The sequence below is a fragment of the Chrysemys picta genome, chromosome 10 (genome assembly GCF_011386835.1).
Source record: "Chrysemys picta bellii isolate R12L10 chromosome 10, ASM1138683v2, whole genome shotgun sequence".
NCBI lineage: Eukaryota > Metazoa > Chordata > Testudines > Emydidae > Chrysemys > Chrysemys picta.
In genome coordinates this window covers 80,835,559-80,859,104 of record NC_088800.1, presented here as the reverse complement: position 1 = coordinate 80,859,104, position 23,546 = coordinate 80,835,559, and the positions used below count along the sequence as shown (strand labels likewise).

The window sequence follows — 23,546 nt, the reverse complement described above, 5'->3', positions numbered from 1 at the left end:
TCTCAATGAGAGGCATTGAGGGTGCTAATAACCCTTGGCATTTACAGTCTATATGATAGTACCTTGCATCCAGTGAGCTCAACGCCTTGACAAACGACAGGCTAGCTATAAACTATATACCATCACTGGCCAGTAGTTCTCAAATCTGTACTGAGTTGTTCATTACCAAAAGTCACCGCTGCCTAATGAGAGTGGCCCACTGCCTTCCTCCAGTCTCTGGTTAGCTGCCTCTCCATCATGATCTCCGCTACCTTCTCTGTACGCTGACTTGCAGAGCTATATTTCCGCCCTGACCAAGCTCCCGCCATCCAGTCCCAGAGCTTTGACTCCTCCTCCTCCTCCTTCACATCCAGACCTTGTCCAAGTCTTGCTGCTTCCTCCTCCATAACTCTTCTAAGACACACCCTCTTCTCTCTGTGCGCCTCAGTAAAAATCGTTCCCAGGCCCTCCTCCCCTCCCATCCTGACTACTGTAATCTCTGCCAGGACACCCACCTCGCCCTCATCCCATCTGCTTCAAACCCAGACGCTGAGAGCCTCTTCTCTGCCTGTGGTTCCGACCCTGCCCCTTTCGGAGTCCCTCCAGCTCCACTGACTCCTCTTCCATCACACGCAGCTTACATTTATTGTCCTTCGTTCATGGCACCTCATAACTCTGCCCTTCCCCACTGATCAGCTCCTGGCTACGTACCATCGCTCCCCACCTCTGCTCTGCCAGCAACGCCAACGCTGAGCACCTGCTGGTCAGTATCTCTCACAGCTGTCTTTGTGCCTTCTGCCCCGTCCTCATGGAAAGCCCTAGCAGATCTCCCCCTTCAGGCCCTCTCCTCCTTCAAGGGCCAGTGCGGTGACACTTAGGGTATGTCTACACTGCAGTCAGAAGGGTGGCTCCAGCATGTGCAGACATACCCAATCGACATAGATCAAGGCGAGTTCAAGTAACAACAGTGAATCTGGGGCAGTGGCTTGAGTACGTACCCAGGGTCACATACAACTGCCTGTGCTCCTGGTGCCTCACTGCTATCGTAACACACGCTAGCTTTGATCCAGCAGCAATTCCACCTCCTGATTGCAGTCTAGACCTACCCTGACAAGTAGTTAGCCTGTGGTCAGTGTCTGGGTCACAGGGTCATTGGGGGGTTGATATCTGAGGGAGGGTAGAATGTGTAGCTGTTCTGTCTTAGCCCACGCCTCCTGTACGTTGTCGGGCTCCTCTGGTTACAAGTGCTTCAGAGCAAGGGCCGTGTTTCTGTGTCTGGAAAGCACCTGCCGGAATAGGAATCCTACTGGCCTGAAGACTTATGGCTGCCTATCAACACCACTTTAATAGGAGCTTTACCAGTATTTTCTGCAAAGTTCTTCTGGTGACACTTTCAGTGTGAGCCCTAGAAACACACCAGTCACTCCCTGCATGACCACCAAGGGGCTAATCCAACAGGCTTCCCATGTGGACTGCATTCAGCCCCAAGTGACCCTTACCTCTGTTTGCCTTGGCACAAGGCCCTCAACCTGCCTCATTTCAGATCCACACTTCTCTTTCTCCCACCTGAATGGGTGTGTTTACCCGTGTTTCATCCTATTGAACTCCCTGACCCAGGCATTCTCAGTGAAATCACCATCTTTGGAATCCGCCCTCCTGGTGGTACGCCAGCACACAAGCCAGGTGGCCTTCAGGGTGAACTGCAAGGCTCATTAATTCTTGCTTAGCGGTTGGCTGCATGTTTTTGTTTTGGCTTGTTTCTGTGTCTCTCCTAGCCGTTCGGCGGTCAGTAGCAACTGCTGCAGCTGACAGACCCTTAGTGTTTACACCTGTCATTGTGAGAAGTACATAAAACATCCCATGTGTGTGTTAATGGTGGCCTCGTAGCGCAGGTCGCATGGAGGACCACCCTAGGTTACCTCTCCTAGGCTGACAACTGTATGCAGCCCTCAGAGAGAGATCGCCCCTTGGCATAAAGTAATTATAGCCATGAGGCAAAAGCCTCGGTCCCTCTGGGGCAATATCCTCCCTTCTCCCCCTTGAGGGTAGGTTTCACAGGGGTGGCAAAATTCACCTGCCTAATGGTCAATGCAAGAAAAGGGATCTGAGGTGCACAGGGGCTCGGAAGCATTCTCAAGCCAGACTCCTTGCCAGTCCAAATGGAATCTTTAGAGGCTGCATGAATGTGTCGCTCTAACTCCTGGATTGTCCCGTTGTCATTACTGACCTATCTGCTTCCAGTTAGCTCATTAGCATTTGTGAAGTGCTCTGAGAGCCTTTGAATGGAAGGTGCAATAGAACAGCAAAGCATTAAGCAATCACTATTATTGTTGTCATGGTCTATGTTGGAGGAGAAGGGATCTTGAAGGGCAGCATATGTTGCTGGGACCCATGGAAACGTGCCATAGCGCTGTGGTTGGTGTACAGCTGTTTCTCTTTGTCTGTAGAAGGCTGATGCTCAGATATCACAGTGGAGGCCCAGAAGTGCCCCGATTAAACATCCTGCCCCTCCAGGTGACAAATAAATTATAAGGCTGGAATACAAGAAAGGGGGTTCCCGTTGTCCTGACTCCCCCCCACCCCAGCCGGTTACAGAGGGATCCCATAAAATGTTTGATGGGAACAAAGTGTTGGAAGAAACTATCCACTTCCTTCCTCCTGGAGCGTGTGCAACAGGTGTCTATGGGAATGAGCAAAGTTCCAAGATTGTTACATTTGATCATATAGCCTCCCCTAGTGGACACGTACAGTTACATCAGAGGCCTAAGCAGTTTAACAGCCCACATGGACAGCAAAGATTGCTCCACTCTGATAGGACAGGTTTCAGAGTAGCAGCCGTGTTAGTCTGTATCCGCAAAAAGAACAGGAGTACTTGTGGCACCTTAGAGACTAACAAATTTATTAGAGCATAAGCTTTCGTGGACTACAGCCCACTTGCATCCGAAGAAGTGGGCTGTAGTCCACGAAAGCTTATGCTGTAATAAATTTGTTAGTCTCTAAGGTGCCACAAGTACTCCTGTTCTGATAGGACAGGCTCTCCCCAGGGCCACATTTGACCCAGGACCTTGATGCAAGAACATGGTCCAGAGCACAGTTTTGTTAGCAGGAAACAACATGGAGATGGGCTCATGATGACTTTGTGTTTCTTGGATGGGTCAGGATTTGACCAGAACTTTACCCCTCTAGTTCCAAACTGAGTTGCCAACTGAGCTGTGCTGAACCTTCTCTCCAGAGCTTGGGAAGAACATCTAGTTCGGCCTGCGCCCTCATCCCCTCCAGGACAGTATAAACGCCCAAGGATTTGCAGAGCTGTCTTGGGATCTGTCACTTGTTCTGAGCCTCGCTTGTTTCTCAGGGACTCACTCTGCCTCTTTCACTTTTCCCACTGATGTTTCAGTACCGCAGGGCATTGGTACTAGCTGCTGTGGGCACAGCACTCTGAATTCAGGAGTCTGTCATCAAACAGAATGCTCCCTGCACCGAGGGCAGCTCGTCACTCATTGCTGACCATTGCTCTGGGTGACAATTTTGGCTTCACCCGTGCACCTGCTCAGACCACATCTTATTCCTTTCTCCCCCCACACACACACCCTTTCTGCTTACCCTGGAATTTCCTGCCTTTCGTTGGTTTAAGCCAGACTCAGAGATGTTTGATCATTACTCCATGAAATACAGAAAAGTTACTAGTGAGTAAGTGTGGGGCAATAGCTCAGTACGGCTCAAAGTGCGATCACGTTGGACTGTGCTCACATTAGGGCTTGCAAGATGGGTCAGGACTTGGACGGGAGACTTCTATGGAACACACATGCACCACAGGAAGTGGTGCTGGTGATTTAAGCACAGGGCACCCCCGCCCCCCCTCTGAGCTGGGACTGGCTTTAGCATCCCAGATAGTGGCTACTGGAGAGATGCTATCTTGTAGAGATGATGAAGTGAGGATCCCATGTAACTTCTCTAAAGAGTGTGGGGTGTTAATCCTGATGCCCTGGCCAAACATCACCCCCTGGATTATTGTATCGTTTCAATCGAATATAGTGTCCTTCACATCCTGCCCTGAACTGTTTAGCCCTGTTTTTGTGTCCCACCCCAGCGGTGGCTGCATCTCAGTAGTGAGTGAGGTGATCCCTATCTCAGGAGAGTACTGGGTTTTCCGATCTTCCATTAAAAGGACCTATGGAAGGGCAGCAGATTTGCATCTATTCCTGTGGCCGTGCATCGGATTTGATTTCTCTCTAAACATAAATGACCTAAATTGGAGCTTCAGACCCACTATATCTCAGCTGGGTGAGAGATGTTGTATCCTGTACCTTCATATGTCTTTGTTTCATGGTAGTAGCTCTCAGTGAAACACAGAAGCCTCCAGAATGAACAACCATGATCCACGTGTTGTCTTTGCTGACGTTATTGTGAAGGGGAAGGACCTGGCCTGGGGGTGAGCGCAAGAGAGAAAGAACTGCCCCGGTGTGAGGCCAGCTTGCTTCTGCTTGCCATCAAGTAGCCTCTCCTTCCACGAAGCCTGGATCCTGTCCCCTGTACAGAGCAATCGAACAGTTGTAACTTGAGTTTCCAGCCATCTTGGGGGGATCTTCAGTTGACCTGATCTCCTTGACCCCAAGCCATTCCTGGCATTCTCCACTGGACACAGTGGTCTGCACACTGCAGACAAACAGCAGCTTGTCCAAAGGCCTGCCTCAGAGCCCGGAGAGGCCACCAAACCCTCCCTGATTAGCAAGTGCTCTTGAAAACTAGTCTTGATCACAGGACCATTTGCTGTGCTAAATGTCTAGTTTGGTATTGTAGCGCCACCTGCTGGGAGAAGGTTTGTCTCTCTCCCCCCGCCCCCCCATGGTGGAAAAATGCAGCCGTTCACTGGCTTGCCCTTGGTGTCGTCACTTACACCTGGGCTAAACAGCTGCACAATTCTGCTTATATTTTACATCTGCTCAAGATAAGTAACTGACGACACCTTGTGGCAATGTGCAGTCCCAGAAACTGTGGAGAATCAGCTGCCCCTGCCATCGGAGGGGTATATGAGCTGAAATCGAGAACTTGCTTTAAAATAGAGCAGGGGCATCACTGGACCAAAGTAGATGGAAGCAGCCTGGAGCATTGCTGCAAGCCCAGCCGTGTTCCTCAAGTAATACCAGTGGCAATCTGCATAGCTCGTCCCCCTCACCACCTACCCACAATGCTCCTTTCTGGCTCGAATTATCATGTTCTTGTTTGTATTACCGTAGTGGCTAAGGTGCCCCCCATCATGCACCGGGACCCCACCACGCAAGTGCTGTACAGACAGAAAACAAAAAACAGACCCTGCCCCAAAGAGCTTCCAATTTAAGTACAACTCAAGAGACGACAGATGGACACCCAGACAGATGGCGGAGTACAAGGAAACACTGAGACAATATTGGTCAGCATGACAGGATGTGGCAGGGGTAGTCACTAGGTGGACCATGGGCCAAATCCGGACCACCCGATGCTTTTGAATGGATCCCGAAATATTTTTATTTACTTATTATCGTTATTGTTGGGCATGGGCAGTGGGTATCATAGGCCTGGGAAGGCTGTGCCTCCCCAAACAGCCTGGTCAGGCCCCTCCCACGCTCCACTGCCAGGCCTCCCCTGCCTGCTTCCAGTTCCCTTCCCGGCGCTCTTCCGTGGCTGAGAGGCTGGGGCTGGTGCTCACAAGACCCAGGGCTGGGGGTGCTGGGGCTGGGACAACGCTGTGCTGCCATCCACCCGGCGCTGGGGTAAGGGGTGCTCTGGCCACGCCACCCACCTGGGGCTGGGGGCGCACAGGAGGGCCAGCGGCCGCGAGGGTGTGTGCTTTTGCCTCTGGTGGGAGAGGGGGGAGTAGAAGGGGAGGGATGGGGCCTCGGGCAGAGGAGGAGGGGCCAGCGGCTAGCCTCCCCCAACAGCTCATTCACCCGCCGCCCATGTTGTTGGGTTTTTTTGTATTATTTTCTCTGGAGTCTGGACTTTGACCAAGAAATTTGGACCTTGACAAAAACTAACTACCCACCCCTGGGATGTGGTTTTCAGCTCGCAAGCAGCCGAGGCACTGGCGCGTGTTTATGTAGGCAGCACAGAAAACGAGTTCTAAGGAAGAGAAGAAAGTAGCTATGCCGAGGTTTACAGGGAGCTCCTCCCACGCCAGAGGGCAGCAGGGGAGAAAGCATGAAGATGCTTGTTTGAAAACGGACTGAGTGGCCGCTAAAGGCTGGCCTGGGTTGAGCCGAGTTGGGAATCAACCTCTCAGCAGTCAATGGAAGATGGTAGGTAGGGCAGCGACGGGCCTTGAAAGTCCAGACAAGCGGCTTATGTTTGATGCGATGCAGAAGGGGGCGGTAGTGGAGGGCTGCAAAGAGAGGGGGTGACCTGGTCAAAGTGGCAGGGTAGGAGAATGGTCCCTGCACCACTATTCTGAATGGATACAAGCAGGGCAAGGTGGCATTTGTCAAGGTCAGAGAGATGGTGTTGCAGTGGCTGAGACGTTTCTTCTGGCTGTCTGGATGGATAGAAAAGACCGTATCTTAAGGTACATCTACACTTACGCCGGCATGTAGAGTACAGACGCTGCACACCCAGCTAGCACGGTAAAAAGAGCAGTTTAGATGGTGAGACACAGCTTAGGTGAGTCGAGTGCCCTACATGCCTGAGCCCTGCTAGAGTATATGCCCTACAGCTCTCTACACACCCAAGCCATGCCTCCCATGTCCACACTGCTATTTTTAGCAGTGTAATGTCCTACTGTCTCCCTGCTGCCAGAGCCTTTCCCCACCGCCTCCCCCTGCCAGAGTCTTTCACCGCCGGGGGTAGCTACGCTGTAGTTACAAGTGTGGAAGCAGCCTGCGTTTTACTGCAGCGTGTAGCCACATGTCCCCTACATGCCGCTGCAAGTGTAGACAAGGTCTGAGAAATGTAATGCAGAAAAACCTGCCAAGGTTTAGACAACCTGAAAGTGAGGACCTAGAGAGAGGTCTGAGCTGAAGGTAGGGTGACCAGATGTCAAGATAAAATTGGGACTGTCCCGATATTTAGGCGTTTGTCCTGCATCCCGACCAATGTCTGGTCAAGACGCAATTTGTCCCATTATTTTGCACTCCTGTTTTTTTTTTTTTTTCTTTCTTTTTACTCCGCCGGCAGGAGTCCCCTCCCGCCCCCCCCATTCCCAATGTGTCCCGATATTTTCTTCAGCCCATCTGGTCACCTAGCTGAAGGTGATGCTCAGGTTACACCCCTGAGTGACAGGCAGGGATGGTGGTGTTGTCCACCTTGAAGGAGGTAGCAGGGAAGGCTTGGGAGGAAGGATTAAGAACTATTAAGGATTCCTGGAAACCTTTATTTGCACGCACTCTGCAGAACAGGCTTGCCTAAGCCAGCTCCTCAGCTGTTGTAAATGCGCTGACATCCAACTTACAGCAGCTCAGGATCTGACCCTGTGAAACTCATGAGCACCGCAGGTTTCTTGTGGCTGGCAGAGGCTGGGGCCGATGGGATAGCATAGCACTCTGAGCTGTGGGGCAGATCGGGTTCCAGCAAAAGCAGGCACAACTGCCACAAAGGACAATGGGCGCTGCACCTGCTTACAGCAGGGTTCAAGTTGCCCCAAGAGGTTCAGGTCCATGTATGACAAGAGGGGCTTGTCCCTTTTGCTCCACATCTCTCCCCTCATCTCTCCCACGCACTAAAAAGGATTTGGCCCATGGAAAGGACAGGGTTAGTCTTTCCTGCTCCTTGGGAAGGGCTGGACTTGAGCATCCTAGAGGTGCCTTTGCACTCCTGTCCCCTCTACATCCCATAGCGTAAGGTGGTTGATACACAACAAGATCCAGGTTTATCTGTTTATTGTGTCCAGTCGTCTGCCGCACGGCCACAGGTACATGCACCCATTCATCAACAGACACAGTCTCTTTCCATACATTTGTTTTCGCATCCCTTTTATATCATTTCTCACAGCCCCAAAACATGAAACTGACAAATCCCAACATAACCAAGGCAAGACACCTGCCTACGCCCATGGGCCCTACAGTGGGGCCTCATTGCTTGGCTAGCTGGCTTTGACTTGAAGCATTCTGATCTCACCTCCTGCAGTGCCACTCCATTTACTACAGTGACCGACACCAGCGTATGGGAGATAAGAATCAGACCCATGGAGCCTGATCCTGGCTTCCCCACTTATTTTACGCCCCTGCAGTACTACTGCCTTCAGGGGATACTCCTTACCCTGGTGCGAGAGCAGCATCTGGCCCTCAGGACAGGGACCTGGAACCAGCTGGTTATAACCAAGAGCTGGTAATGCCCAGGAACATACTGCTCAAAGCTAAAACGGGTTAATCAGCCCTCGGCTCCGTGCCCTCAATTCCACTATCTCTGCGCCGGTATCTCTGCTCCCCTGCGAACTGACTAACCTCGTTTTAATCTCATTACTTGTTCTATTTAATTAGGGATGCTGAGCCTGAAGAGCAAAAAGCTCTCGCTCAAATTTAATTTTCTCTTTAAAGTGAATTGAGCGCTGCACTGAGAGCCGTGATGGCTGGGATCGGATATCTAGCCACAGCACTAATGCATCCGTCCTCCACGCTGCCACCTCAATCTTGGCTACCGACACGATGGGTGAAGGGAGTTCGGTCCCCGGGGGCCACTCAAGCCTCGGCGCCTGCTAACAAGGGAGCGGTTAAGTGTCAGTAGTGCTAGCGGCTTCTGTGATGTGGACACTTGACCAGCGGGACTGAGACCCACCAGCCTTTGGAGAATAACTGTTTGATAACTGCCAAGATGGGGGTCCATTGACCAGGACACCCTGAAGGAGAGCTCCCCTGTCCTCTTGCTCTTCCTCCAATTCAGTCAAATCAACACAAGGGCTAATGCTCAGTGCCCTGTCAGCCCGGGAGCGGAACAACCACCAACTCACCCCAGAGCTGAACTTCTACCCTTTAGTTTTGCAAGTAAATCCCATTTCTCATCGTGTGCGACAGACTCTCTGGTGCCTTGCTGAGCGGCTAGGCCCTGAGGCAAGTCCCTCCATATGTTTCCACCACCGGCTTGGGATCAGGCTCATGCTGTATTTTTCAGGCAGCTAAAACCTTCCAGATTCTGAACTCGCTCCTTAGCGCTCCCTGGGATGTGTCAGACTGACCCAGATGGCCACCACCTGTCATGTTTCCTCATTTCAGTAGGAATGAGTAAAGGAGGATGTTTCGCCCACTCAGTCTCTCCATGTATGGCAGCTGTATCCAGTAGATGCCCCGCAGGTTACACACAATATGTTATACACCCATCCACCCACCCAACACTGGTGACTAGAAATGAGACAACCCAACATCTCTGGATTTGGACGGGGGCAGATGGTCTGGTCCTGACCCATCTCTGTTGATGTCCAGGGAACCAAGAAGCATTTGCTGTAAAGATAAGCATTTTCACAACATCCTTGGATTGGGCCCCCCAAAACAGGCATCCTGCCCCACTTTGATTCCTGTGCCTATCCGACAGGGAGCTGATCGTTAATGGTAAATTACAGAGCATGTTCTGACTGGGGCTCTCAAGGCGCATGATGTTGTCCAACTCCTCCTCACAGCACCCCTGTGAAGTAGGTGGGATTAGCCGAATTTTACAGATGAGGAAACTGAGGCACAGAATGGGCAAGTAATTTGCTTAAGGTCACCTGGCGAGTCTGTGGCAGAGATGCTCAGATATCCCGGAAATGGCAAGGTACCAAACCCTAGACAGACAGACAGAACTAGGAAGACAACCCAGGTGTCCTGACAACCAACTCTGTAATGTAACCAGGAGATTGCATTGCCTACCTCCCTGTTGTATGATACGTACCTCTCTGGCATAACGGGACGTGGCTTTCTAGTGCTTTTCGCTCGGCCGTGCTCTGGAACGATCGTCCCCGGCCTAATGCCTTTTACTGGTTAGTTAACTGCCAGTCATATTTGCAAGATGCTGGACAGAAATCAAAGCCTCCTACCAGCCCTATTTCCGTTCACAGGGATTCCATCGAATGGGCTAGGATGTAGTTGCCAAAAGAAAGCAGCAGTGGTCAGTGGCATGTTGCTAGTGCCACATGACCCTTCTCCAGAGTAATCGGAGCCCTGGAGGTAAAATCGCCCCTCTATTACAGTTAGTATGGTGCCAGGAATATTAAAACCCTATTTCATATAAACTGCAATGACAACAAAATTGAATATTTAGTGCAAGGATCCTGGGTGGATCTGTTATACACTCTAAATCTAAAAAACAATACTTCTCTGCATCTCAGTTGAGCAACAGAACCAGTGTAACCATTTTAAAGACCAGAGCCTCAGCTGGTGCAAATTGGCCTTGTTTCCCTAACCTCACTGGCTATGCTGATTTACACACCTGAGGATATGGTCCAAACAGTTCAGCTTATAGCCGGGGTGGATGGGTGTGAGAGAGAAGACGAACAGGGCGGTTAGCCCTGGTAACATCTTCCTCTTCCAAGTGCCGTCGCTGGAAAACAGGACCAACCTGAACGAGCTTTTCTGATTTCGCTCTTAATATTATGTCCTCAAAAGTGGAAAAAATAACCAAGCAAGGAGAAAGCAAAGTCACACTCCCAGCCTAGCACAACATCCAATCCAGCCTCTGCTAGGGCCATAATGCTGAATAGCTGCTGTAACTCCGGTTAGCTCTGGCCTCCCCCTAGAACCCCCTTCCTGATAACAGCATTGCCCAGAGGCGTGGAGGGGACTGGGAGGGAGAACTGGGACAATTAACAAAACAAACACAGTGCTGAAAAAAATGTAATGCCCTTGGAGGGCGAGGTACCACCAGCTACGCTCGTCTGCCGCACGTCGCTGATAAATGACTGCTCGGACTAGGCAGCAGCTGTCTCGATCTCTCTCAGCAGTTCAGGATTCAAAGCCTTGAATCCCAAGAAGTTATTGTAAAACCAGACTATTCTCCGCGCAACCTCAGCCTGGGGCCCAGCGGTCACCCCAAGAGCGTACACAGTGGTTTACATTTTAAGACAGCCCTTCCAGTCTGTAACACACAGAAGCTGGACCTAACCCTGCAGTCCTCCCTCAGGCAGGCAGAACTCCCATTGCAGACAGGGGCCCAAACCCCAGGAGACGTGAGCGTTCGCAATCCAAGGAGAGCGGCAGTTATGGCTCCCCACGGCAGCTTAGGGTTTGGCCCCAGCGGTAAAAGCTGAGGAAGGGCAAAATCCTGAAGCATCATCTTTGTTCAGTGCAACGTCCAGGTCCTAGAGACCTTGATACGAGCTGACGCCAACGGCGCAGTAATCAGTGAAACAGTTTATTCATGCACCACGTGGTTTCGGGCTTTACCTGCTTTTCACAGCCTTGCTAAGGAGAGAGGTGGGGAATCCAAATGTGCGAAGATTGATCGCAGGGAAGAGTGATTGCTGCAGGCAAAGGGCCAAGAGTTGCAAACACCTGGCTGCCCTCCTGCCTGGGAGCCTTTAGCTTAGGGGAACCCACAGGTCCCATTCCTAGGGGGGTGGGGGGAGGTTCTCCTTTTCATTGCCAGGAGTATCGCATGGAATGTGCAGGCTGGCCGGCCGGACTCCGCTGGCAGGAGGCAATGCCCGTGGGTCTCAGGAGTGGTAACCTATGCTCCGGACACAGAGCAGGATGAGCCTGGCGGAGGGAAGGGGCTTCCGAGATCTCTCTGCACCACTTAACGAAGCCCCTCTCTGAAGCAGCAGGTCTGTAGTAAAGGTCTGTGGTGTTGGCAGGGCCCTCTGCTCTCTGGATGTCTGATGGAGGGAGGAGAGCTACCAACTAGCGCAGCCTTGAGCTTTTGCTTCTTCCAACTGTGATGGCAGGTTCTGTCCATTCTGCTGTGGAACTCCAATGCTGAGACCCACTCAGGCTCTGGCTTTATCAATGCATATGGTCACTGGGCCCTCCGAACTCTGCTGTTGGTCAATATTTCAGTGCCAAAGAATACACCCGGGCACCCAGTGACGAACTGTGGCTACCACAATGTCTTTTAGCATAGCTCCTCCCCTCCCCCCCGTTCCCAATGTGCGTAGGAAATAGCCTACACACCTCAAAGATTTAGAGGCTGGCTGTTGTTCCAGACCCTTGTCACCCCAAGAGGTATTGACATCTCCATTATACAAGCGGGGGCACAGGGAGGCAAAGTGATTTGCCTGTAACTAGAGAGGGGATCAGTGGAAGAGCCAGGATGAAAACCCATGAGTTCCTGGCTCCCCATCCTGTGCTCGGGCTGTTAACCGCACCTCTCGGGCTAGACCATGCCTATTTTATCCACCTCTCTCTTCTCAGCCCCATTAGCTTGCCCCATTCCGAATAGCCAGCCTCTGGGGAAAGGATTAAGGGATGGCAGAGCCACTTGTTGGTGCTTGGGCTGAACAATGATCCCTGATGTGTCGCACAGCTGCGAGAGGCCGGCCAGCCGTGTGACACGGATCATCTCAAGTCAAGGGGCTGCACTCTGGAGTTAACAGCTGTGATGGAGTGCCCCAACCATCCCAGGAGTTATGTCTTGAGTAGGGGAGAAGAGCCTCCAAAACCACTACGGGGGAGGGAGGGGAAGTGATAGCCCATGGATAACTTCAAGCTAATTAGGGGCTCCTCAATCTCTTATCTATTGCAGGGGCCCTGGAACAATCTTTATAGTGGTGGCCATTGAACTGAACTGTAAACCCTGTGTACAATGGAAACCACTTCAAGCTGGGGGGGTGTGGCTTGTTCCACCACCTCTGATCTATGGGGGAAGTAAATGTTGGGCCAGAGTTGTTGCCTCACTCGTCTGGAATGAGGGAGAAGTTGTGAAAGCTCATCTCCACCTCCACTGACCCCCGCCAATGCACAGCTGCCATCCGAGCCCTTTCTAAAGACGGTGCTGCCGGGTTACAGCCAAAATCAGTTTGAGCCTCTCAGAGTAGCAGAGCTGATGCGGGTCCCCGATGATCGAAGTGGGGTTACCCCAGTCCTCCAGTCAGTAACGTGACCCTGATTTTCCCCTTGTTTAACAATGCTCCCCCATGCACTCCTGCAAGGCAGTCCCGGCAGGCACAGTCACAGCTGTGAGGAAAAGCAAACGCTGCGGCAGGAAGATGCTCCCCTTGGAGTGTTGACAGCAGGTGAGCCAAAGAATGAAGAAGAGCTGGGCTGGGGACTGAGGGAAGGGAAGACCGCTCCTCTGCGTCTGGATGGGTGGAGGAAGAAGGATTTTGACAGTCCTCTAGGGCAAACCCTAGGACAGTACTGACCGCTGATCCAGTGTTCCAACTCAACGTAGATGGGGCGTATTTAAAAGTTAATCTGCACCACTAAGCAGGTCCAGGGGACGCCGGGTAACAAGTAGAGAGGTGAGTCCATCGGAGACACTACATTTGGGGCCAGTGGCTACAGACGCCAATACTAAGATGCCACTTAGATAAACAGAGCTGGGCGCAAAGGAGACACACGATAGACAGGGCTTCCTGTAGTGGGATGGGCCCAGAATCCTTCTGTTGCTTCATGGCGGCCCAGTCACACATGGCCCAGTGGCCTCTAGCTTAATGAACACGATCCCCCTTTGGCCCTGTTCTCCCTGCCAGGGCCCCTCTCCTTACTCTGCCCAGCACGGTTGTCTGTCTGTGGGTTTCAGCCTGGAGCTGGACACCACAGAGCGCTCCATTCAGCTAAGGGGGCAGCCTCAGGAGCCTGTCACTTTAAATGGCCTGGCTGGGCGGTGGCCGTTTGCTGTCCAGGATCGCCCTCCAGTCCTCGGCCCACGAGTGGAGCCTCCTGCTGGGGGGCTGCAGCTGCAGGTGCTTATTGTGACAGGCTGTGAAGAGAACGTGCTCCCAGCTGGGGTTTGGCTCGGCTCCTGAAAGACAAGGAGAGCAAAGCAGCTCAGGGGAGGAGCCTCCTAGCACCATCATGACCCTGCATGGGGCTCTGGGCCAGGTACTAGGTCCGTGTGCTGGTGTCGCACTTCCAGCAGCCTGCGATCTCATCAGAGATGAGCCCATATCCAAACACACCCCATCTAGCTCGGTACGGCCCTGGTCCTCCTTGCTGTGGTATCTTCACAACCCGCAGCTGCTAACGGACTTCATCCTCACAGCCCTCGGGGAGGTAGGGAAGTGCGATCCCCAGGTCATGGGCAGGGGAGTGGAGGCACAGGGAAGATTAGGGACTTGTCTGCACCAGTAGGGTGTCAATTCTAGGGCGTATTAGTGTGTCCCGTGTGGACCCTGCTGGTGCGCACTAACAGTTCCCTAGTGCACAATAACGCTGTACTGTTTGAAACGGGACCACATCAACGTGCACTAGGGAACTGTTAGTGCGCACCAGCAGGGTCCGCACAGGCCAGTTAGTGCGTGACAGGCTAGTGTGCACTAGAATTGACACCGTGCAGGTGCAGACTAATGCACCATGTAGACAACCTCTAAGTGACTTGCCCAAGGTCCCATAGGGAGCCTGTGGTTGAACCAAAAACTGAATCTAGGTCTTCTGAGTCTCAGCCCACTGTCCTTCTCACTAGACTTGCCCATCCACACCGTGGGGAGGCTCAGCTCTGAATCCGGATTTCCCTGCTAGACCCTCTCTCCACCCTGGGCTGACCCAGAACCAAACGCCCCTGGGCTCTAAGAAAATGCCGATCCAATCTCCGGCAGGCATCAGCAGTGCAAGGAGTTTTGGCAGCTCTTGCTCAATAATAACAGCCCGAAAAAACATTACAGCCAACGTAGCTGGGAGCACAGCAGGTGCCCTCGAGCCCGACATGCATGAGGAATGCAGCATCAGCCAAAAAGTTCCATAAAGTAAACACAGGCAGGGGAACGACCCCAATCTACCTGCCCCAGGAGTACCATACGGTTACCTTTACTGCGTCCAATCTCCCGTACCTGTTATATCTGGTCTATCGTCTATAAGCAGATCGCCAGAGATCACCGTTTTATCTCGCGTTAGGACAATCTGCTCCAGAAATTCTTGGCCAAAATGCTTCTCCACCCAGGCGTACTGGAAAGCAAGGGGGTGGCGCAGTTAGTGTGGCAGGTAGGGCAGGCTGGCTTCAGCTGCAGCATGGCCCCAGCTCAGCAGAAAGGCAGCATCAAATACCAGCCACAGGCGCAGGGCGCTTGACGTTGGTTTGCTAGCGAAAGACAAAGGTAAGGAACAACAGGAGGCTCTGGGGGCAGGGGTGGGAAGACACCCTGCCAAGTACATTGTTAGAGTTTGGGACAAACCTCAGGGAAACTGCTGAGGGTAGCAGCCACCCTGGGTTTGGGATGAATGTAAGAAACAATCGAGGCCTCAAACCAAACCAAAGGCACTTGTCACTAGCTGTGAGGCCGCTCGGGGAGCTGAGCTGGGTGAGTGGAGGGTTTTTCGCTGGGTATTACCTGGTGGACCATGGAGGGGTGTGCCTGTGTGGGAGAGAGAAGAACCAGCGAAGCAGAGAAAGAACGCAGCAAAGAAGCACCAGACACAGCTCCAGAGGCATTGGCTGCGTGGCCCTGAGAAAAAGCTAAGAGGAGAGCTGGCTAGAGAAAGGGGCTTGGAGCTGAGAGCAAAGAAACTGTCTCCTGCTGTTTGATTCCTACTGTGTTATGGGGAACAGGACTTTGTACGTTCTTATAAACAAAGATACCCGACTCCAACATTGTCTCCTCCTGAGAGAAACAACCTGCAGGGTTCCTAACTGTAGCTAACGGACGGGGCCAAAAGGAGTAACAGTATTAATGGCCCAGAAAGGACACTGATTTCCCTCCAACTTGCATCCAACATGGTCCCAGCTGTGGATCTCCTGTTTGTTCAGCTCGCTCTCCACTTGGTAGCACCTGAGAAATGTCTCATGCTATAACCACCAATCGTTTCCGGGATTGTGATGAAAGGTCCCACGTGCTTATAATTACTATAGTGTCTGCCTGCCATAGCACCTTCCACCCAAGGAGTTCAGCACACTTCACAGACAGTAATTAGTTAAGGCCCCCAGTGTCTCCTGTGAGATAGGCAAGAATCCACCCCCATTTTGCAGATGGGCAAACTGAGGTCAGCTGACTTTCTTAAGGCAGCATAGCAAGTGATGTGCAGAGCTAGGACTAGAACGCAGGCGTCCTGATTCCCCAGACCTGGGCATTTGCCACAAGGCTATCCCTACTCTCATATGTGGTTACTGAAGATACCAAGGATTAGCCCTGCCAACCGGTCCTTGGGTAATTGCTTTCTACCTATCTAAATTTCCCCTGCAGTTTGAATTGGAGAGCATATACTTCAATTCCTGTCCCAAACTGTTACATAGCGTCACTGTGCTCTGTCAGACAGCTGCCATATTCCATCTCAGAGGTGGCTGCCTCCTAGAGGCGAACGAAGTGGTTCTGGTATATATAGCCTTTAGAGTGCTTTGGGATCACTTGGGAAGCACAAGACACAGGCGCTGACCTTGCAGTGTGATTGACCAGCTACTACTGAAGAGCTCTCCAGTGATTGGGGGTGGGGCTGGAGAAACACACTGGCCAGCAACAGATTTTATATTCCATGGGTGACACTTGTGCTTCGGGGCCCAGTCTACCTGCCCCAGACCCAGGGCTTGCACACCCACTCCATTTCACAGAGCTCACTCATTGGTTACCTTCTCATAAGCGCAGTAACGGTACTTCTTGATCGGGCTTGTGCAGATGAACACGTCAGTGCTGCCGGAAAAAGAGAGAGAGCGAGAGTGAGGAAACGCACCAATTTAATTCCCTTTCTAGATCTAAAAGCACCCTAGGATCCAAGACGTACCCTTAAATAGTCTGGTCGCTGCTACACAGACACCGGGCCCTGACTGGAACTCGCCACCATACACTGAATAGGGTTGCACGAAAAAGCATTTCTGGTGCGTGGGCATTGAGGTAACTAACACAGGCACACATCCAAGAGAGGGCACTAGGGAGGCAGACACCAGGAGGGCTCAGGTGCTACAGCTTGCTTAGCAAAATCTCTGCTGAAACTACGGATCCTACTTTAGGAATAGGCAAAACCTGAGGTCAGACAGGTCCCAGAGGGGCCTAGATATTAGAACTGGAAATCTTCATTCATATGGTGTTTATGCTCACTGACACGCAGCAAACCAAGACAGACTGTCTTGCCAAGTGCTTTGACGAATCTATGGGGGCGGGAGTGTGTGCGCGCACGCATTTATTACTAACAAAAAGTGCTCTCTCCAGAGCTCTGGCAATGCAGTTCAATTCCCACCTAAAAGAAGTCCCAGAACTGGAACAGCAGAGGGGGCTGTACATCAGATTAACTGCGCCTAACTACGTGAGGGCTTTGCAACAGACACTAGGATCACATTCATTTTCACCCATCGGAATCTGAACCACCAGATCTCCAGCAGCAGAAGCCTAGAGCACAAACGCCCTGCTGCACTTAGACCCCCTCCCATCCACAATTGTGAACGTGTACTCACTTTTCCAACTTAGCCATTTGCTTCACGGCTTCCACAGCCCCTGGGATTGGATCCAGCTCAATGAAGAAATTCTTTGACTCCCATATGCTGATTGCTTTCTCCTGCAAGGGCAAACATCCCAGTTACTGTACAGTCCATCCTGCTCCTCTCCTCCCTGCCCTGAGTTGCCACGTGCATTTTTTCCCTCTGACGACCCTTCCCCTGGAAAGAAGATGGTAGGTGTTCGAGAGGCTGGCTGGGTCTGACAGCAGGTGTGAGAGAGGGTCCTGAACCAAAACTTGAATTCTCCCAAACCCTGGATCTGACTCTCATGACGTAGGTCCATCTGAAGCAGATTAGCTTCCCAGTCTGCTGTACTACAGTGTTGTTCAGCACGGGGTGCTATGGGGACATTTTGTCTCCAGGAAAGAATCTAAGGTAGTAACCAAAATGCCCCAATTGCTATGGAAGGCAAGCTGCCCCTCTAACCTCAAGGGTCCCTCTAAAAAATACCAGTCAAGTGAGTTCCTGAGCAAGGCAAATTCAGCATGACCCAGAGTCCCTGAGGGCAAGGGCTTGAGCACTTTGTTATAACGCTGCCAGGGAAAAAAAGGAAAGTCTGAGGAAGGCAACGTGTATATAGACCGCCTGGAGCAGAATCCTGGGACAAGGGAGACCAGAGGCTGCCTGTAATTTACACCTTGTAGCTGGATGTAGAGAGCAGGGCATACTCTGTGCACCTGTAAGTCCTCGCACTGCCATAAATTGCTAGATTGTTAAGGAAAGCAGTCTTTGGGGGTCTCATGCTCAAAAACAAAAAGGTGGAAGGAGTGTGTGTCTGCACATCTAGCTTGTCTTTGCTGTGGGGTTGCTTCTTTCAGACCCCACAGCCAGCCCGCCTGGATCTGATCAACTATTCAGAGGAAGAGGTTTGCACCACACTGATTGAAGATCACAGAATCACATCTGTTCCCGAGCGACTGATCCAGGCAAGGGGCAAGAAACATGCGAGCCAGGCCTAAATGAAAGAAAAATCCCACTTCCCCTAATTAAAAATAACATTGTGATGGTCTGTGCATAGAGATCCCAGCTCCTTGGGCAATGGCAGCACACTCAGCCCCAGCCAGAGGAAGCAGTTGTGAAACTGTGTGGAAACCCAACTGGACCAACCCAGAAGCAGCCTTGAAAGATTCTGAAGGTAGCTGTGCAATTAAGGATTTGTGAGGACACAGAGGGCCTTTGCTTCGGGCAGAATCAGAGGGGCAAAGGTAGCTTTAAGCCACTTTTGTGCTCTGGAGTACTTTGGGGTTGTCCAGGGGTGCCCGGTTCTCCATGTAAGCTACACTCTACTTGCCCTGACCTATAGGCTATGGGAAGCAAAGAACACTGCAGTGCATGCCAGCCACACCCCTGGTTTTATCCTCACTGATGACCATGAATCTATACAGTCGCAGAATTGTTTTGCCTGGATGTGTATCCTTTGGTGGAGGGGAGAAATGGGACATTCTGGAGGTCTCACCCATAAGCAATTGGCTTAACAGGACAGGAGCAAGAGAAGGTTGAGTTCTGCTTAAGGACTCGGTTGTGGCTTTGTCATGAACCCCAAGCACCAGGCTGTTCTGCTTCCCCTGGAGCAGATCAGAAGGCAAGGTGTGAATCTGGGAGTCACATTTTGCCTTCCAGATTCCCCTTTGCTCTCAGGGAGAAGTACCATGGGTCAGGCCTATACCTAGCTATCCTAGCCTGTGCATTGGGTGGTGGCAGAGCCAAGGGTTTGCCTCCTCACCACTCTGTCCACTCCCACCCTCTTGCATGGGGGATGTAACGGTCCGGCTTCCAGCACTGCTACCTGCGATCTAGGTCTCTGGTGCACGGGAGTACAGAGAAGCCTTAAGTCTTCTATACCCCCTTGCACAGTTGGGCCACAGTCTGGCCCTAAGCATTAATTGCTCAGTGCTGGAGAGCACCAAAGCAAAGTCCATCCACCTGTCAGATAAGTCACGCTGAATGTGGGAGGGCCGAATACACCCACTTAAAAGGGCGGAAGGGAGCAAAACAGAAATCCCATCACTCGGCTGCTCCAGGGGAGCTGAAGGGCAGCAGAAGACTCAAGTAGCACCAGTGGTTTGGAAACAATCCTTCTTACACATCTTAGTGCATGTTAAAAAAATAAAAAGTGAAGGCAACTCCTAGGGCTGCAATGCAGCCTGCCGAGAATCCTCCTGTCCATGTGAAAAGAGCAGTTACTGTAACAGGTTATTAAGCTAAAATAATGTACATCACAACTCAAACTACAGTGCATTATACCAGTGGGGGGAACATTTAAAAGCTATAAATCAGCGTTCTACAGCTGACATCCAAGAAGACCGGCACCGGTTCAGCAAAGCATTTGCACACGTGCTTAACCTTTTCATGTGCTTAAGTGCTTTGCTGTACTGGGGATGCAGGAGCCGGTTCTGCTCCCAACGTCAGTAGGAGGTTTGCCACTATATTCAATGGGAGCAGAGCAAAGCCTTTAGTGAGGAAAAACATCTGCCAGATCATCTCATGTCAGGTCAGGATTGTTCCTGTGCTCAGTGCTCTTCTGATCGGTCTAGGTTTAAAAGTCCAAGGGCTGGAGATTCTACCACTTCCCTGGGGAGACTTTTTCCTGGTTTAATAGAGCTTCCTGATCTTCACCCAACATTTTCCTTTTCTTATTTATCCCCAGGAACTGTATAGAATCACCCCTTCCCCCAGGAATTAACACCCTTCCAAACTCTGTAGGCTATCAGGCTATGGGCAGTTAGCATTTTTACTCTTCCCTCCAAAGCTGATCCCCTCTCAGCTCTCTGATCACTTCGGTTGCTCTTTTCTGAGCTCCCTCCAATTTGTCAATATCGTTCTGTTGATGTGGTCCCAAATGGAGCGCAACATCCCGAGTGCTGTTGCCCAAATACCATACAGAAACAGCCTGACTCCCTTTCTCCAATATTAACTGGGCACTGTCTGGAACGCAGGAGGAAATCATGGCCCCACTGAAGTTTTACCAATAACGTCCAGGATTTCACCCCAAGAGTGTGTGGGTTTTAACAGGAGTGATGTCTGTTAATGTGATGAGATAACCCAACACCATGAACACCCCATACACCCAAGTTCTTGAGAACACATGGTAGTGGACAACCATTGCTGAAATCTCAGAAGAAATCACACTATCATAAGAACAGAAGAACAGCAACACTGGGTCAGACCAAAGATACATCTAGTTCTGTATCCTGACTCTGGCCAGGCCAGAGGCTTCAGAGGGAATGAACAGAACAGGGCAACTTCGAGTGATCCATCCCCCTGTTGTCCAGCCTCAGCTACTGGCATTGGAGGTTTAGGGACACCCGGCGCATGGGGTTGTATCCCTGACCATCTTGGCTAATAGCCACTGAAGGACCTATCCTCCATGAACGTATCTAATTCTTTTTTCAACCCAGTCATGCTGTTGGCCTTCACAACACCCCCTGGTAATGAGTTCCACAGGTTGATGGTGCGTTGTGTGAAGAAGTACTTTCTTGTGTTTGTTTTAAACCTGCTGCCTGTTAATTTCATCCGATGACCCTTGGTTCTTGTGTTATGTGAAGCGGGTAAATAATTCCCTGTTCACTTTCTCCGCACCATTCATGAGTGTATAGACCTCTATCAATCATATCCGCCCCGGGTTGTCTCTTTGCTAAACTGAACAGTCCCAGTCTTTTTAATCTTTCATACAAAAGCTGTTCCATCCCCCATTATTTTTGCTGCCCTTCTCTGCACCTTTTCCAATTCTAATATATCTTTTCTGAGATGTTTAATACACTTAGCATCAGCCTTCTCATAACAGAGAGGCTTCCCTGTATCCCACCAATTCCAGGTGGTTTTCCTTCCAGCTATATAGACCAGACACCACCCTCTGCAGCCCTGCTCTGTCCGCCTTTAAGGCGATGAGGGTTTCACCTGAGTAAGGACATTTCGGGCCTACATTTGTTCACCACACTGTACCCATTTGTGCCATCAGAGACATGACGCCTTTTCTTTGTTTCAAACACATTTTGTCACATGCAAACGCGATCTCTGAATTAAACTGTCAACTCCCACGTGAGATTGTAAACTCTCTGGGGCAGAGCCCTAGTTTCTGCAGAACCAAATGCACAGATACTGGCTAAAGAACAATATAAAGAGAGTGTCCTGGCTTTAGGTTTTAACTGGTAAAAGTTTTAAACAACCCAACATCATTTTTCAGAAGGGTTTTAAGGTTGTTGTTTTAAATAAGCCCTGAAAGGAAATGATTTCAGCTATTTTGAAATGTCAGTTGCTTTGGTTTGCTTTCAACTAATCTGCTACATCATGGCCGGAGTGTTGTTGCTGAGGAGCTAAACAATACAGCTAGAGATGAAGGCAACTGTTGAATGCAATGTTGCAGCATTTGCATTAAGCCATACAGCATGTTCTTAACTGGAAATTATAACTGGGGAGGAAAATCTGGACTATACTACTTTGGAATTTTGAAATAAATTGTTTGAATTGATCAAAATAGAAAGACAGCCTGCAGCAAGAATCTGCACTAAAATCCACTTCATTTCAGGAGGGAAAAAAAATCAACATGGAAAACCCAATATATAAATTATTATGAATAATAATGATTTTAATTATTAATCATTCTTATTATTGTAGCCTGTAGGAACCCCGACCAAGGATCAGGGCCCCACTATGTTAGGTGATGCCCAGACAAATAAAGACAACAACCCCTGCCCAGGGGAGTTTACAGTCTGTGTGTCAGACAAATAATGAAGAATAACAATATAATGGGGGGGGGGGGGAGAATCCATTGACTCACACTCAGCTCAGGTGTCAGCTGGCCGTACTGCTCCGACACCCAGAAGCCCCTGCGATCCTCCAGGGCAATGTACGGCTTCTCTGGGAACCTGGCCCTGAACTTCTTTAAGAATCCGCCTTCGAAGTCCGCCAGCACCCCGTCCATGTCCACCAAGACGCGCAGGTGCCGGCACATGGCACTGCAGGACCTGGCTCCCGAGCAGGGCGCCCTGCCCAGCCCCAGCGCTGTGAAGGGGCCGCAGTGCCGGCTGTGGAGCTGTAAAAAGCTGCTTAGTAAAATCATGGCTGAGCTGGGGATGGGGGCGGATCAAGGGGATATCATGACGGGCAGAGCTGAACCTGGGTCCCAAGCACCCCCCTCCCAGGCAAGCCGCGCGGCTCCATCTCCCGCCGGGAGCCCAATCCACCCCCGGGCTCTAGCGGCGGCGGGCGGATGATGCTGGCGCAGAATAAATTCCGCCCTCTGCGGCCAACAAGCGAGCCGGCCGGCAGCCGCTAAGAGGAGGGGCCGGGCTGCCCCTGCCTGCGCAGAGCGGGGCACATCTGGCCCGCTGCGGGGGGCACAGCTGGGGCAAGGGAGCGCAGCGCGGGGCACATCTGGCCCGCTGCGGAGGGGGGCACAGCTGGGGCAAGGCAGCGCGCGTTGCAAAGAGCCCTTTGCTGCCCAGCCCCTCGCCCCGTCCCAAAGCAGCCGGGCTGGCAAGCGGCGAGCCTGGCTATTGCCCTTGGCCCTGCGGCAGCCTGCAGCCCAACCCGGCAGTGTTAGCCCCAGTTCCTCTTCCCACTGACGGGCGCCGCCTTAAAGCGGCACCGGCCCAGGGGCGAGCCGGGACTCGGCGCTAGGGGAGCGTGCGGCTTTAAGGCAGCTCCTGGAGCAACCCCCGCTCCCTGCCCATATCGCATCTCTCAGCTCGCTCTGCAGAGCCCCTTCTCCGCGCCCCTCGGGGCTCAGCGGAGACCTGCCCCTCGGGGGTCCTGCGCTCCGAAGAGTGGGGACAGCTCTGGAGAAGTAAGGCGAAGGGAGAGTGTCTAGCCTCCATGCTGGCCCTGCCACCAAGCTGCCTTGTTCTCCAACCTGCCTTCTGCTCCCTCCCCTTGCCCTCTACTCACCCCTTCCTGCCTGGCCCCCCCAGGGCAAGGCCCTGTTTTGCTTGGGCACATGCATGTGTTGTGTGTTCAGTGGTTTCTCATCAGGGAGTAGCTGTGTTAGTCTGTAGCCACAAAAACAACAAGGAGTCCGGTGGCACTTTAAAGACTGGTTTCAGAGTAACAGCCGTGTTAGTCTGTATCCGCAAAAAGAAGAACAGGAGTACTTGTGGCACCTTAGAGACTAACAAATTTAT

At 51.6% G+C, this 23,546-nt stretch overlaps 1 protein-coding gene across 2 annotated transcripts; it reads right to left on the bottom strand.

Annotated features, from left to right (window-relative positions):
* Positions 1 to 7,809: 7,809 nt before the first annotated feature.
* On the bottom strand, positions 7,810 to 23,285 carry NT5M (5',3'-nucleotidase, mitochondrial). 2 transcript variants are annotated; one of them, XM_005289025.5, is made up of 5 exons: positions 22,205 to 23,278; positions 17,386 to 17,486; positions 16,567 to 16,627; positions 14,840 to 14,954; positions 7,810 to 13,815 (listed from the first exon to the last, which is right to left on the bottom strand). In XM_005289025.5, exons 1-5 carry the CDS (start codon positions 22,484 to 22,486, stop codon positions 13,658 to 13,660), a joined length of 717 nt encoding a protein of 238 aa, XP_005289082.1. In that variant the 5' UTR covers positions 22,487 to 23,278; the 3' UTR covers positions 7,810 to 13,657. The 2 variants fall into 2 exon arrangements, with proteins under 2 accessions (XP_005289082.1, XP_065416256.1); XM_065560184.1 differs by lacking the exon at positions 14,840 to 14,954 and having other exon boundaries at positions 22,205 to 23,285.
* Between the last annotated feature and the right edge of the window lie 261 nt (positions 23,286 to 23,546).